At 35.6% G+C, this 17,681-nt stretch overlaps 1 protein-coding gene across 1 annotated transcript in view; it reads left to right on the top strand.

Annotated features, from left to right (window-relative positions):
* Positions 1-364: 364 nt before the first annotated feature.
* wdr11 (WD repeat domain 11) overlaps positions 365-17,681 on the top strand; it is a 104,460-nt gene continuing 87,143 nt past the window's right edge. Inside the window, exons 1-5 of the mRNA XM_079855097.1 lie at positions 365-582; positions 5,330-5,441; positions 10,307-10,460; positions 15,422-15,595; positions 16,998-17,190. Of these exons, the coding sequence (XP_079711223.1) occupies positions 485-582; positions 5,330-5,441; positions 10,307-10,460; positions 15,422-15,595; positions 16,998-17,190 (731 nt within the window). The 5' untranslated portion in view covers positions 365-484. The remainder of the gene's footprint in view (positions 583-5,329; positions 5,442-10,306; positions 10,461-15,421; positions 15,596-16,997; positions 17,191-17,681) is intronic.

Genomic DNA, 17,681 nt, shown 5'->3' on the forward strand with positions numbered 1-17,681 from the left:
GCCTACTATCAATCACACATTCAATGCCAATTAAATAAAAATAAATAAATATAGGCCTGCTAGCTGATAAGTAAATGCCACAATGACTGATGATAAAAAATAAATAAAAAAAACTAGCTAAATAAGGAAGTAAATAACTCAAGTCAAGTGCATCTAAAGGAAGACAAATACGCTATATAAGGCTAACGATTCATGATGCAGAATTTATTATTAGGGTAGGCTACTGGATCTGGTTAGTTAAAGTTAAATTACACAAACTGGCAAAATATATTCATTTGTGCTACTAGTATGATAACAAAAAAAATTAGTGTTTTTTAACTAATATCTTAAGACACTATCAGGGCGGAACTACAGATTTGACGGAACCTTTTCTGAACGGAACAGTAATGGGACGCACCGCAAACACTTCCTAATAACACAGCTCGATCATTCATTACATTTAAAACGAACCAAAACATTCCACTTTTTCATGTAGTTTTGACATATGGCTTCAACCATGATTCCGTACACTGTCAATATTAAACTGGCCGCAAGAACACTGACCGGAACCGTTAATTTACAGAACAAGACAGCAGTGGACTGGTGAGTAGCTTTAGCCTCTGCAGACTGTCAACACATACAATCATATGATCTAACCAACAGTGTTTGACGTTTTCAACAACATCATAATCATCATCATCAACAACAACACATTGCTTTTGTAGACATGTGTTTCGTAGGATATATATAGATATATATTGAAAGTAGTCTCTTAATGTCACCAATGTTACATTTATTTTACTTAATGAAAAATACAGTAAAAACAGTAATGTTGTGACATATTATTACAATTTAAATGAACTGGTTTCTGTTGTAATATATTTTACAATTTATTCCTGTGGTCAAAGCTGAATTTTCAGCATCATTACTCCAGTCTTCAGTGTCACGTGATCCTTCAGAAATCATGATAATTTGGCTCTAAAGAAACATTTGTCATTATTATCAATGTTAAACACGGTTGTGCTTCCTAATATTTTTGTGAAACTTTTTTTCCCCTTATTTAGCAAAGGCACATTAATTACATTGTTTAAAAAAGACAGTAAGACATTTCTGAAATTAATAATATTACAAAAAAGTTCCATTTATAATAAATGCTGTTCTTTTGAACTTTATATTTATCAAACAATCCTAAAAAGCATTCACAAAGTATACATATTTTTTTACACCCCCCCCCCCCCAAAAAAAAAAAAAACAAACAATTTGAGCAGCTAAAACTGTTATCACCATTGATAATAATAAGAAATGATCTTAGAATGATTTCTGATGGATCATGTGACACTGAAGACTGGAGTAATGATGCTGAACATTCAGCTTTGATCACAGGCATAACTTGCACTTTAAAATATATTACAGAAACCAGTTAATTTGAATTGTAACAATATTTCACAGTATTACTGTTTTTACTGTATTTTTGATAAAATGAATGCAGCCTTAGTGAGATTAAGAGACTATTTTCATAAACATTAAAAACCTTAATGTGTCCAAACGTTTTACCGGTACTGTGCATATACCGAATATGTTTATACTGAACATACTTTGTGTGTGTGTGTATATATATATATATATATATATATATATATACATGAATATATGAATGAGAGAGAGAGAGAGAGAGAGAGAGAGAGAGAGAGAGAGAGAGAGAGAGAGAGAGAGAGCGGCTATTTATTGTCTTTACATTCATCATAAGTCAGTGCCAAAAAACAGTGTAGTTAATATTACAAGATTACACGCATTACACATAACACTCGTGTCTGGTTGTCATTAAAATCCATTCGCATTGTTGCTAAATGATGAAAAAATGGACAAAGATTTACTGCTTTCCCAATTGTTCTGTTTCATTTTTTTAAAACTGATAGCTCCAGATCTTTGCATTAAAGGGATAGTTCACTTTGAAATTAAATTTTGGTATGTTTTAGCTTACCTCAAGGGCATCCAAGATGTAGGTGTCTTTGTTTCCGCAGTAGTTTCAATTTTGATATTTTTAGGTCAAACCGTTCTTGTCTGTCAGTCATATAATGCAGGTCTGTGGTCACTGTCTCAAAGAGCATGCACAGAGTCCAAATTAAAACAATTCCCCATCGTCCAAATTAAACAATTCCCCATCGTAAGTACACATTGATGGCCTAAGACACGAAACGAGCGGTTTGTGTGAGAAAACGAACAGTATTTATATCGTTTTTACCTTTTGTACACAGCCACCTCCAAGTGATCTGAGGGTGCGCGCGCTTCCGGCGCTTTCTTCTTCTTGTTTTTTTTTTTTTTTACGGCGGATCGCAAACAAATATGAGCATTACTGCCACCTATCTCAGAAATGGACCATTGACACTTTCCTATACTTCTTTAACCTATCAACCGACATAAATTCCCCTTATTTACCCGCATAGAGGCTTCATAGAATTTCATTCGGCACTGCGTGTTCAGCTGAGATAGGTGGCAGTAATGCACATATTTGTTTGTGATCCGCCGTAAAAAAAAAACAAGAAGAAGAAGAAAGCGCCGGAAGCGCGTGCGCCCTCAGATCACTTGGATGTAGTTGTGTCATACTGTCTATGGGTTGTGTATAAGAGGTAAAAACGATATAAATACTGTTCGTTTTCTCACCCAAACCGCTCGTTTCGTGTCTTAGACCATCAATGTGTACTTACGATGGGGAATTGTTTTAATTTGGACTTCTCTGTGCATGCTCTTTGAGACAGTGACCATAGACCTGCATTATATGACTGACAGACAAGAACGGTTTGACCTAAAAATATCAAAATTGAAACTACTGCGGAAACAAAGACACCTACATCTTGGATGCCCTTGAGGTAAGCTAAAACATACCAAAATTTAATTTCAAAGTGAACTATCCCTTTAAATTTGTATTCTAATATTTAGAAAAATAAGTAAAGTTGTGATAAGTGCTTGTGATGAAGTAGAATGTTGTTACAGTGAAATCAGTGTAGATTGCAGCAGCACACACACAATTCTCTTATTTATTGTTTGCAGTGCTTCAGTTTAGACTGTAAATATGCTTGTATGGTTCTGAGAGGATGATACACACACATATACACATGATTTCTGAGTTTGTTTGGCATTGCTGATAAGGTTTGAGTTGTCACCAGTGTTTCAGCCTCCGGTTACTACAGCGGGGAAGTTCCTGTAATAAATGTTTGTTCCCCATTGTTTCAGTTCCTCAATTTACTGGCCATTATTCTCAATCATAATGCAGAATTTCTGTTTTATTTTTATTTTTTTGGGGGTGGATTTTGAGTCAGTAACATAACTTCATATTTAGAACATTATTAACTCTATCCTACAATACTGTGTTTTTAATTGTCCATTATTTTGTATTTATGAATGGTGTGCTGGATGTCCTGTCAGTTTAGGTCAGTGTGACTGGAAAACATTGCTGCCTTGAAGTGCTCTGAAACCTTGAAAACCTTACTTCATCAGATCTGGCTTTAGGTTATTATTTTGTTTGTCTTGTGTACTTCAACAGGCTTTGAGTTCTGGCAAAGATATACTTTCCTTTATGATGTCTGTGCTGCGGGGATAGACTAGGTGAATTTGGCAGTCTGACTTATTGAATGTTGTTGATAAGGACCACACAACACTGGAAACAACGGACATTGCGATATTCTGTTTTACTGCGATATACTGTATATTGCAATAAAAAACAGTTTCACTAGATGATTTGAATAGTTTTAATTAATCATTCTTGGATTATTGGGGGGATTTTGTAGAGGAGTGCATTACAAATAATAAACAAAATAAAAGCATAGATAAATACAATAGAACACAGATACAAATGAAATGAACAGTACAATAACACTGCATAGTCTTCACTGTATAAATTGAATATATTTCATCTTTGTTAAAGCTATGAAAGTGATTTTCTCTTTGTTTTTTAACATTAATGTCACTTTAAGAGCTAATGCACAGATCCAATATAATAATACACATTCATTTACGAGGTGTTTTCGAGGATACTCGCCGAGACGGGCACTTTGACACAATTTTGCTTGTGTGTGTGTGTGTGTGCTTGAATGGACACACATACAAGCAAAATTGTGTCAAAGTGCCCGTCTTGGCGAGTATTCTCGTAAACACAGTCGCTTTTGACACACACACACACACACACACACACACACGGAAGAGAACAGAATTAGGTGTTCATGTGCTTTCTGCGCGGCTCTGTTGCACTTAAACTGTTTAAACTGACAGGACCTAAAACACGTGCAAATGATAAACTTTCACTCTATGATGGTTAAACTTCGCAATTGATCTGTGAATCGCGTGCGCTTCGAACCGTGGTCACGGATCATTTACGATCTCTATACTTGACATTGCGCACATCGCAATATCGATGTTAGACCGATATATCGTGCTTCGTGCAGCCCTATCATTGATTCATTATTCATGCATTAAAAAAAAAAAATATATACACTACCGTTCAAAAGTTTGGGGTCAGTGAGAATTTATTATTTTATTTTTGGGGGGAAATAAATAAAATAAAGCAATACTTTTATTCATCAAGGATGCATTAAATTGATCAAAAGTTACAGTAAAGACATTTATAATGTTACATACGATTCTATTTCAAATAAATGCTGTTATTTTGAACTTTATATTCATCAAAGAAAAATATAAATAACTGTTTTCAACATTGATAATAATCATAAATGTTTCTTGATCATCAAATCATCATATTAGAGTGATTTCTGAAGGATCATGTGACACTGAAGACTGGAGTAATGATGCTGAACATTCAGCTTTGATCACAGGAATACATTACACTTTACTATATATTCACATAGAAAACAGATGATTTAAATTGTCATAATGTTTAACAATATTACTGTGTTTTTTTTTTTTATCAAATAAATGCAGCCTTGGTGAGCAGAAGAGACTTCTTTTAAAAACATTAAAAATCTTACCGATCCCAAACTTTTGACTGGTAGTGTATTTGTTGATGTGTATTTGTATCATCTGATCATAAAATGTCTGTTTTATTATGTAACCTTAAAATAACCTTAAATTGTTTGAATCTCATGAAACATTCCAATTACGTGTCTGGGTCATATTTTCAACCTATTGTAGGACATTTTGTTTAAAGAAAATGAGGATTTATTTACATTTTTTGTATTGCAAGTGATTTCTAATTTCCCATTCATATCTGTAATGTGAAAAAAAGCATGAAATAGGCTTTTATTATATCAGTTGTTTTGTAAATGTATTTGTGCATTAACTGTCCACATTGTTAGATTCACCCTGGTACTGTTTTCTTCTTCCTTCTCTCTTTGCTCAGGGGATGGCAGGGTCTGATCGCTCAAGGCTGTCACTCCAGTATCCTCATCATTGACCCAAATACAGCTCAGACCATTCAGGTCCTGGAGAGACACAAAGCCAATGTGGTCAAGGTGGGTTTTAAATATGTGTTCTTCCGTTTGTCACACATTGTTCACTTGACCCAATAAACAGTGAATAGCAGATGTGTGCTTTTCTTGGTTAATTTGTTGAAACTCTGACAAAATATTCACCATCAGAGAAATTGTTAACCATGGTAACAAGAATCACTGCAAAAGGCTGTCTACACCTTTGACTGTCTAAAGCTTTGCAAGTGACGTAATCAAGTTGGTTTCCCTATTCTCTCAAAGAAACGGGGTTCCTATGGTTACGGAACTGGGAATAAGGGAATTAGGTGTGGGTGTAATGACCAAAATCTTATGTCACGTTATGAGAAATTATATTTCACTATAACGATATATATCACCATAGAGTCATTTTTGTTATTTTATTATATTTTTGTTATTATAAATAAGCAAATTACAAACAGGACAAATACAATAGAACAAAGATAGAAATGAATGAAACTAAGTTTTTCAAGTACAGTATGTTTATTTAACATGCCATGTAGTAAGAAACACTACAGAAATTGAACAATCAAATTTAAAAATAAAACACTGCATAGTCATTACTGAATGTATCATTTGATTCTTATTAAATATTTAAGAGTTGATGCATCCTGTCACCGTTTAAACGGTCCTGTCAATCATCTAGTCACAGTTAAAATCATCCACATTCAGTTTGATTTCATTTAATTTCCTACAGTATCGGAGAGAAATGTAGTAGCACGTTGATCTGCCAGTTGTGGGTCTTTCATGCGGAGTGTGTTTGTGTTTGCACAATGATGCATGTAAAAGTTAATGACCAAACGCATCTTTATAAAAGTTCACAATGCTGTTGCTTATGAAAAACAATGTGGATGACATTGAATAATTTTTTTTGGTCAAATTAGATACTGATTATAAATCACTCAAACCTTCATCTAAACGTCTCCACTGTTGTTAGAAAAGGTATCAAAAAAAGAAGACCAAAAATCCTCAATCTCTTTGACAAGAAAAAAACAGACATGTGAGTGTGACTGACAGGAGCCAGAGAACCCATATTGCAAGTGACATCTGAACCCAGAAATAACTTTCTTAGTTTGACATTTGTGAAATAAGTTGTATGGAAAACCTTAAATTGATTCAGACTTATTCTGGCACTGGAAGACGAAGAATTAACCCTGACACCACCATTCAAAGCTACGTCCAAGTCCCATCTCCCATCGATCTTTAAACTGAGAGGTAGATAGCAAAAGAAGGAAGAATTAAGATCTATAATAAAACACAGAGCCATGTTTATGTGTTAGGCAGTTCTCATATAGAGAAGATTCAGACAAATCTGGAAAGGAAGATGAACTAAATTATGCACTTGGTAAATTAGACCTTGGTATATTCAAAAAAATAAAATAAAATTCAAGGTCAGAAAAAGATGCAAAAACTCCACCAATCAATAAATCAGAAAAACATGAAAGTCCTTTTCCCATAAAACAAAAGCTGTGAGGGCACAAACAGATTGCTATTGCAAACAAGACCATAGAGAGAAGCAGCAGCGAGTATAAAATGTTATTTAAATTGCCTCCAAATCCTAAGAGAAGAGCAGTCAACTGAATTTGTAGAGTAATTTGAGGGACGACTAGATAGGATTGTGCTTCCCTTCACCGATCAATATGAGGATAATTATACAACTGTGAATTTTGCTAATATTTGCCACCCAGCAATTAACCAAAAAATGAATCTGCCCTGCCATAAAGCATCTGATTATAGCGATGTGCGGATATGTTTGCACGAGCTCTGCAATTCAGCACTCCAGTCACATTACATTTATACAAACAGATTTCATGAAAGCAAGCAGCTTCACAGTATTAAACACGAAAAACCCAGTCTCAGTATCGCTTTCTATTAGAATTACAACTGAAATTTCTGCTATAAAGCAGCTCTCCTGTGTGTTCACGTTTTTACTCGCGTCTGACCTCGATGACTGAACAGAAGAAATGAGCCGGAGATTTCCACGACAAAGAAGGCGGAGCCTCACATATAGCCTCATGTCAAAACTGACAATTCGTATCATTGTGGAATATTGCAGTATTTATTATAAATGATTTATCCGTGCACATCATTATTTTTTAAATTCATGTGACTCGTAATCTTGAATCAAAATAACTTCCCCTCCCTCTTGCAGCAACTATTCTCTTCGCTGGTCACTCTCACTCAACCTGTCACTCACATGAGATCCACCAATAGCAAACCACAACCATCCAAAATAATTTCCCGCCCCACATTTTTTCTTGCTTGAGAGGCCATTTCACTCGGGTATATAGGGAAGAAACAGGAAGAAAAGGAAATTGCAACCTCTGTTTCATGGCGACTTTCAAGACATAACCCACTGTGAATACTCCACACGATGGCCATTTTGACGTAATTGTGTGTGTTTTTGACCATTCAAGTGCAATGTGTCTTGAAAGAGAACTGAATTTCGGGATCGCATGGCACAGCTGACTCGATTGTGCAAAAAAGCATTCACTGAATGTAGTCATAATTCATCATAAACAGAATTAAAAAACATAAGCTGGCTGTTATCAGTATTGCACATCCTGAAGTAAGTGTGGTCATTGCAGACAGCAGAGGCTGGTATCTTTACTCAGTGTTGTGTTGCAGTGCTGACTGAGAGGCTGTAGTTTATTCGAGCTGGTCTGTGTGACTGCAGGCTGCTTGACTCATGAGTTATAGCCTTCAAAGAAGCCTGCATTTGCCAGCAGTAGGGAGCCCTGCTCTCTGACTTTGTTTTCCATCCCCGCTGTGTGCTTTCACAGTTTATACCATGTGACCACCACCATAGCTGCAAAAATGCAGGCCTATCCACTTTATTATTAAATATATATTTCCTATGAATGTACAAAACTTCTGATTCATTAGGCACCTTAGGGAAATATCTAGATGAATAACAAAGTGCAGTAAACGGTAAAAGTTTATGATTGCTACAATACATTAAGATAATATAAGAAATAACAGTTTGCAATATCGAGCCGTTTTGTAAAGCTAAAAATAATTGGAAATGACATTCAGGTTACAAATGTCTGTGCCCGCTCTGGCATTACAAATAAGGTGGATAAAAGAGCATAATAATATAATATAAATAATAATGAAAAAAGCTTAATGTTTAATATGTGAAGCAACATTGATGTACTACATTTACTCTGATGTATTGGTCTTTAGCACTTACGTTTTATTGGTTGTTCATCCAGTCCCTAGGGATTTCATTGTGGTGTTTAGGGCTGTCATAATTCCTCGATTCAATTCAAGTACTAAAAAAAACCTCAATTGCAATTTACCCGGCAAAATACTGGAAGTGCCGCATTAAGGATGAGAATCCATGAACCACATTATTAAACATTTTATAAGGCTGCACAATACATTTAAACCATTTAAAAATCATAATATAGCATAGTGCTATAGTGTGATTCAGTTAAATAATTGTATACAGGGCCTAAACCTAACTTTTTGCTACACCTGCCAATGGCTGGTGATTTAAGAAAATTACCGGCCATGAAACGTTTAAGGCAAAAACAGGCAGTAATGACACCAACATTTTAGATACCAGTGAAGATACTCAATTATCTAGTCCAACTTCGATCATTTCGAATAGTAATTAACTATTATAAATAATATACATTTAAAACATTATTAATGACAAGTAAACAGTCAAAAATAAAATAACAAATTATTCAATTACATGCAATGGCACAAAGATACAAATGAAATAAACAGTGCTTTATTAGGTAGGTTTTTCAAGTAGGTCTGACAGTAATTTTCAGCTTTATTTTCAGAAATTTAATCAAATATAAAATAACACTGCATAGTCTTCACTGTATGAATTAGACGTACATAAATCCTTAATTAAATTTACAAAAGTTATTCAGTCAAGAGCAGTGAGTGATTTTCTCTGTATTTTGTTGTTCGGTTAACATTTAAAGGGTTAGTTCACCCAAAAATGAAAATATTCTCATCATTTACTCACCCTCAAGTTGTTCCAAACTGGTATGAATTTCTTTCTTCTGCTGAACACAAAAGAAGATATTTTGAAGAATATGGATAACCAAATAGTTGATGGGTCCCATTGACTTCCAATAGTATGTGAAAACAAATTCTCGTGGAAGTCACTGGGGTCCATCAACTGTTTGGCTACATATTTAGAAACAATAGCTACAACATGACACATCTGTAACACAAGTCTATGGGCCTAGCGAAAAATCTATTCCCTTAACAGATCTTTAAGTTAGTCAAAATGTACCATGATAGCTGTTACTAGAATAAAACGTGCTATCTAAGAGTGGTCATGAGTAGTTTAAAAAGCTTTCTAATTTATGTTGGTGCAGTATGATGTTTTCTCCTCTTCTCGTCAGTCTTTATAGTTTATGTGGCTGTTTTAGATCATATTTGACTTTCGATGTACCATTTAAAAGTAGTACATTTTCAACAGAGTCACACATTTTATCATCGACGTCGCTATAGAAACAGCAGACGCAAATGTTATCAGACTGTGTATGCAGTGATACAGTTGTGTATCAGTCATATTGGCTTCAGTCATGCTGTGCAGATAATTGGTCCTAGTTCAGTTTGGTTAGTTCAGTAATGTTTCCATTAACCATGATATACAAATTAGGCTGGTTGTACTTACTAGTTTTGGTTATTGGGAGGGGGAAAGGTTACCTCTACATCCATGCATACTACTCTACATTGAAACTGAATGACTTCTGGTCTGTCGCTTATCGAGAGATAGTAGAAAGGTGGCTTTAGGCTCTTTTGACTGGACCAAATGCTTAGCAACATGTATACAACCACTTAGCAACCAGAATGTACAAGTGGAAAAACTTAGTTGTGTCCTGTTTTTACTGCGTTAGGTAAAATGGTCCAGAGAAAACTACCACCACAGTCTCAGCTCACCCTACTCTCTGCGCCTGGCATCTGCGGATGCGGCAGGGAAGATCATCGTGTGGGATGTGGTGAGTGGAGTGGCACACTGTGAGATCCAGGAACACACCAAACCTATTCAGGGTAAGAACTCTTTTTTACCAAGCTCATCTCAAAATAAACCATCTCTGTGCTGGTTAACCAAAGAATGGGGAAAAACAGATGATATATTAAATATTTAATATACACTATATGGACTAAAGTATTGGGACACACCTCTTAATTATTGAGTTCAGGTGTTTAATTCAATGCCACTGTGTCTAAAATCGAGCACCTATAGCCATGCAGTCTGTATGTACAGGCATTTGTAAAATAAAATGGGTTGTTCTGAAGAGCTCAGTGAATTCAAGTGTGATACTGTCATAGGATGACACCTTTGCAATAAGTCAGTTTGTGAAATGTCATCCCTGCTAGATTGGAAAGTGGAAGTGTTTAGGAACAGCAGCAGCTCAGCCACGAAGCGGAAGACCATGTAAAGCCACAGAGCGGAGTCACCGGGTGCTAAGGGGTATAAAAGTGGCCAATGCTCTGCTGATTCCAATGATGAAGAGTTTCAAACTTCATCTGGCATTAAAGGGCCCCTATTATGGATTTTTGAAATGACCTTTCATGTAGTGTGTAACATAGCTCTAAGTAAATGAAAACATCCTGCAAAGTTTTAAATCTGAAAGTGCACCGTATTATTGTTATTGTCTTTCAAAAGTAAGAGTCGACTCTGAGTCAATGAAATTAATCGTTTTTCAAACGAGTCATAAGCCGTTTCATTGTGACGTCAAGATGAAACATTAGCATATTGCCCATCCACTTATTGCGCATGCAGACACCAGGGAAAACTTGAACACCCTCAAACCTGCAGCTGATTCCTGTGGATACTGGATAGCATCATGTCGAGAAGACGCTGTGCTCTATAATGTGAAGGTAAAGCCAGTTTTTTTTCACTGCCCAAGGACAAGCATGTGAAGAATCAGTGGTTAAAGTTCATCTTTACCTCGATATCACAGCAGTATAATCCTAAACTTTTGCTGTGTTCCCTTTATTTTACTGAAGACTGCTTCTCAAATCTCGGAGTTCAATGCAGGATTCACAAACCGCTTGCTCTTCAAAGATGGTGTACTTAGTTTTGAGTTTTATAATGTGTAGGTCTCCTGCTAACTGGCTAACTCACGTTATCACTAGCCGCGTTTCCATTACCCTTCAAATTGCGCAAATTGAAATTGCGAATTGAAAATACGCTTAATGGAAACACGTCAATTTCGCAAAAACTCCCATTTATCGCAAAAAAGTTTTTACGCTTGCATGAGGTGGTTTTTCAGGCAATTCGAAAAAGGAATATTTCGCAAAACTGCAATGGAAACAGTTTTTGCGCATTTACAGTCACCTGACTTAGAAGACGCAGTGTGTTTGAAGTCCATGTATAGCTACGCAAATAATAATAATTTTATATTATTTTATTATAACATGTAATAGGCTATATTTAGAAGACGCTTTTTGCAAAAAAGGAACAAAGCTGAGCGTGGAGCGCGCACTGCATGACACGGAGGCGCGAGAGCGAACACTTGCATTTTCCTATCAACAGTGGAAACAACTTAAAATATTCTATCATTTCTGGTCAGACAGAAAATAATAATACATTATTCTCAACCACTTTTATTTGTGTAAACTCACAATAACAAGAAAACGCTGTGCTTTTGTAAAATAAAAGAAACAATCAGACGCACTTTCATGATCTCCGTAAACTGGAGCGCGAGAACTGAAACAAAATATATGTAGGCTAAAGCTTGAAATGTCCACTTTAAAACGAACAAATTCGAATCGAAAGCTAATACCTTCTGTTTATGTAGGCTAATCCGTATGAAAGTTGCATTTCTCTCTAAAAGCGCATCTGCTTAACAGCGGAGATGGAGATGTGATTTTAGCCCACACTTAGAAAACAATAGTTTATTAATTATATTAATGGCTCTTCTCATTCAGCACTGCGGGAAAGACATCAATTCCAGTTTCTAATTTGGCCTTAGAAAACCAGTAAAATCGACATGTTTTCCATATTAATTTGTGAATATTTTAAATGTTTAATAAAGGGGCAAAAAGTCATAAACAAAGCACAGCAGTTGGTGTAGCCAGTTCAAATTAAAATTTTGGTGTTCAACTTTGCGTTTTAAAAAGACAACAACCGTTCATTTTTCGTTTTTCAATTAGGGGTTAAAAAAGGAAAAACAAATAAAAGTAGCCTACATGGATCGTTTGGACAGAATACGAGACATAATTCTTTATTAAATTCATAAAATAAACAATAATTAGCCTATAGGAATAGGCTACTGGATTCTAAATATCAAAGAAATGCCACAATCGGAGCAGAAATGAGGGCGAAACACCCAGAAGAAACTCCTTATATGTGTCGTTCGGGGGTCTTTCCCTGCCATTAATGCTTGGATAACACGCCACGTCTCCTTCCATTAATAATAATAATAATGTCTAATGCGGTGGCTGTGATATTATAACCAACGTCCGTTGCCGTGATTTTTGGAATGACTTATCGCGAGAGAAAAAAAGACGTTTTAGTCGCATAACATCGGTTAATGGAAACGCCGTCATTTCGCAATAGTTTTTTATCGATATTTAGATAATAGCGCAAAACATTTGCGCAAATCTGTAATGGAAACGCGGCTACTGTCTTACTTAAATACTTCTGCTAATCAGTTGTGGGCCACCATTACCTATAACTGTGTCTATTAATGCAGATTGTCTGTCGTTCTCACTACTTTGAGGAAATATTTGTTTTACCAATGTTTATGTTACATCAGATCATTCACTCTAGAGCTCGGCTAATGTATACATTGTATATATGCACTGTTATTGATACAGTTTCCACGTGTTCACCGCAATATATTAGAAAAATGCTCGGTAAATAAATTAGTACAAGTAAAATAATGGGTTTGTTGATGGACATGCACTTGTTAATGCTGATAGTGTGGAATTACAGTTGCAACATCTCATAATGTCCCTCAAACTGAGTAGTGTATCACTGAGAAACACTGAGTCCTGCTCGAGCCGTCCTTGCGATGGAGGTTTGGGTTGAATAACTAGTTCTTCCAATGTTTCATCATCGGACTCGCGCTCGCACTGATATGGTAAAATCGACGTCATTGTTCATTACTGTCTTTAGTTTACAGTGTAGGAAGCCTCAGGACAAGCAGAGTTGACGTTTGTTATGGCAATGGGCAGTTTTGTTTTAGACGCGCTGTACACGGTAGGCCAATCACAACAGACTGAGCTGTCTGGCCAATCAGAGCAGAGTATATCGCGGAAAGGAGGGATTTAGAGAGATTGATTCATTTGACGAGTTGTTTGAGAATCATTGAAAATGTGATGATGTATATTATGAGGAAATTAAACAGTTTTTTTTTTTTTACCTTTGATGCATGTAAACCTGTTGTAGGAGACTCCAAAACAACATTAGGAAACTTTAAAATAGCATAATAGGGGCCCTTTAATATCAGCAGAAAAACTGTGCGGTGGGAGATTCATGGAGTGGGTTTCCATGGCCAAGCAGCTGCATGGAAGTCTAACATCACCAAGTACAATACCAAGTGTCTGATGGAGTGGTGTAAAGCAAGCCGCAACTGGAGTCTGAAGCAGTGGAAACGTGTTCTGTGGAGTGATGCTTCTCTGTTTGGCGATCTAATGTGCGAGTCTGGGTTTGGTGGATGCCAGGAACACCTGCCTGACTGCATTGGCCAACTGTGAAGTTTGGTGCTCTACTGGATAAACATTTCAAAACCTTGTGAAAAGCTCTCCCAAAAGCTCTTTGTTAGATAAAATTGGATATCAGAATGAAGTCAGTGATCAATGAAGAGCATTAATTACCATCTTCAATATTAATGTCTATTTATTTAGAATGCTATCAATGTCATTAAAGTCCCTGTTGGTGTAATGGTCAGGTTTCCCAATACCATATTTTGTCCATATAGTGTATATTAATCATATTATGTATGATTTTATTTGATTGGTTGATATTTATATGAAGAGTTCAGATGCAAAAGCCTCTAAGTGCCATCTGAACATTTCTTCTAGAATGGTCATTTTTATCAAGCTCGTATATTTAAGTTCAGTAATTTCACTTAAATGGCAATGAAAAATACCTATTAATTGTCATTTAAGTCAAATTACTGAACTTAAATATACGAGCTTGATAAAAATGACCATTCTAGAAGAAATTTTCAGATGGCACTTAGAGGCTTTTGCATCTGAACTCTTCATATAGACTTCCAGTCAAAAGTAGTGAATTTATATTATGAATGATCAATGGATTTTTAAATAAATGTATTTATCAAATATATATGCATCTTGTTAACTGTCAACAGCAGTTATGAATCTTTGGTGGAAGAAAGTAGCTATACACACAAGACAGCTTTTTTTGGGAAACACTTTTCACCATTTCCTTATTTATTGACATACTTGTTCCGGTTCTTATAACCATCCATTTAGATGTTTTGCTTTGTGACGTTATTGCAATTAATTAAGAATTAAGTACGTTCAACCCAAATTCTTATTACCATAATACATTTTATATTTAATTGCCATGATTCACATTCTCGTTGTGATTTTCATGAAATGCTCATTACTGTAATACAGTAACTATTTACTGCATTACATCAAAAATGACTCTAATACAATTATATTTTTACATTTACAAGTAATGTTAAAGGTGGTGCAGCAAAAACTACCTTAATGTATAAATACATGTGAAAATTATGTATACATATTTTTTCTATTATACATTTTTCAATACAGTAAAGAGTTTTTTTTTTTTTTGCATTACCATGATGAGAATTAGGACCAAATTTGTTATAAGGTGGAAGTTGTAAGAAAGCTTTATTTTCAAGCGTAATTGAGTGTGTTCTTTCTTTCTTTCTTTTTTCAAAATGAACAAAAAAAAAAATTTACCCTGAAATGCGCTTGAAAAGCTTTGTGAGATTCACTCCAATAAATCTCTGAAACTTCCAGAAAACAAATGAATGAATGAATGAATGCAAATCTCTCCTCAGATATGGACTGGCTGTGGGCTCAGGATGCTTCACGCGATCTTCTTCTGGCTGTCCACCCTCCCAACTATATTGTTCTGTGGAACGGAGACACTGGCACCAAGCTGTGGAAGAAGAGCTATGCTGAGAACATACTGTCTTTCTCCTTTGACCCCTTTGAGCCCTCCAATCTGGCATGTGTGTATTCAATCACATTTATAATTGTAATTTGTGATTCACAGACGCGTAGATCATTATTAGTGATGTTCGAATTGCATACTAATTCTTCTTTTGAATTTGTTCTTTCTCTTTGATTTGTTCTGCTTCTCACAGCTTGGACTCTTTGTTGTAATGAAAAAAAAAAATCAAACATAAACAATTAATGACTTGAGGGTGAATTGAATTTACTCACAAATCTGTCTGTCTCACTAATTAATCCCGTTGTTATTTTTCACTCAATACAATGTTGTACATAGGAGTATGTTTAAAAATCATTAGTCTAACTTTATTTTACTGAACCTTTCAACATTGCTAAAATATTGGTTGCAGTATCTGTGTTCTGTACCAAATGGTATTGTACATCCCGAATAGAAGTCATTTTTAAAGGATTAGTTCACTTTCAAAAAATTTTTGTTGATAATTTACTCACCCCAATGTCATCCAAGATATCCATGTCTTTCTTTCTTCAGTCGAAAATAAATTAAGGTTTTTGAGGAAAACATTCCAGGATTTTTCTACACAGAATGGACTTCAATGGCAACCAACTATACCAATGTTCAATGTTCAAAGAAGGTTCAAATGTCCGTCTCAATGCAGTTTCAAAGTCTCTACACAATCCCAGTCGAGAAATAAGGGTCTTATCTAGCGAAACGATCTGTCATTTTCTAAAAAAAAAATAAAAAAAAATTACTTTTTAACCACAAATGCTCGTCGTGTACCATCTCTGAGATGTGCCACGTATTACGTCATCATGGACATTTGAACCTTCTTTGAACATTGGTATAGTTGGTTGCCATTGAAGTCCATTCTGTGTAGAAAAATCCTGGAATGTTTTCCTCAAAAACCTTAATTTCTTTTCGACTGAAGAAAGACAGACATGGATATCTTGGATGACATCGGGGTGAGTAAATTATCAGCACAAAAATTTTTGAAAGTGAACTAATCCTTTAAGTCCCGTTCACACCAAGGACGAACTGTAAATATATAGGTTTAAATATAGTTCTCAATATTAAAGAATAGTAGACTTCACACCTCAGCTATAATAATAACGGCACAGAGAAACCATATTGTTGGAATAACTTTCAGAACAATTTTATCCAGTTGATGAATGATAAAAACATTGAGAGCCAATCAGAGTCCATCCTGCTATAATGAGCTCGAGCATTTAAAGCGGCAGATTCACTTAGAATAAACAGAACGATATCATCCGCTGGTGTGGACGCTATTATAGTTGTCTGTATAGTTATCATTCTTGGTTTGAATTGGCTTTTAGTGCATACTGAATGTTTTTTTTATAGTTTAATGAACTATAGTTTAACTGTCCATTCGCTCAACTGCTTCTCTAATGTCTGCCATTTATTCCTTCCTGTCTCTGTCATAGTGCTGACCAGTGAGGGTATAGTGTTCATCACAGATTTCTCACACTCTAAACCACCGGGTAGTGGAGGCAAGAAGGTTTATATCGCCAGTCCTCATGCCAGCCCGGCCCACAGCAAACCTGCTGCGGCTCAACCCACCGGTGCCAAAAAAGCCCTCAACAAGGTCAAAGTGCTCATCACCAATGAGAAACCCACGTGAGTCTAGCGCACTCCAGAAACACCATAGCACTCTGAGCAGCACATACCGAATGTTTGACAATTTGAAAGAAGTTGGAAAGAGAGTGTTGAGAATTTCCAGGCCTGTCGTGTGTATGTGTTTGACATTAGAAGCATGTTTGAGCTTGCATTATCTTTGTTTGTAAGCTGGGTGAGAATGAGGCTGGAAAATAGCTCAGGACCCTTGCCTACATCTAGTATTTAACAGTATTTTTAAAGAGCAACCCCTTTGAAAAATGTATGACACAAAACAGCCTTAACCTGTTAGCCAGCAACCCCACTTTTGAAAAATCCGCAGAGATGGCATACCCAAACTAAAACAGGTACAGTTCATGAACCCTTTGCACTAAAAGCACAAGTATGATCTCATTTGAAAGCTGACACTTGGCAGTTTATTGTAAATTTTACAATTAATTATTTGCATAATGAAAACAATAGTTATAAATAGCTTCAAAATTTTGTAAAGTTAT

This window comes from Squalius cephalus, assembly GCF_949319135.1.
Source record: "Squalius cephalus genome assembly, chromosome: 21".
NCBI lineage: Eukaryota > Metazoa > Chordata > Actinopteri > Cypriniformes > Leuciscidae > Squalius > Squalius cephalus.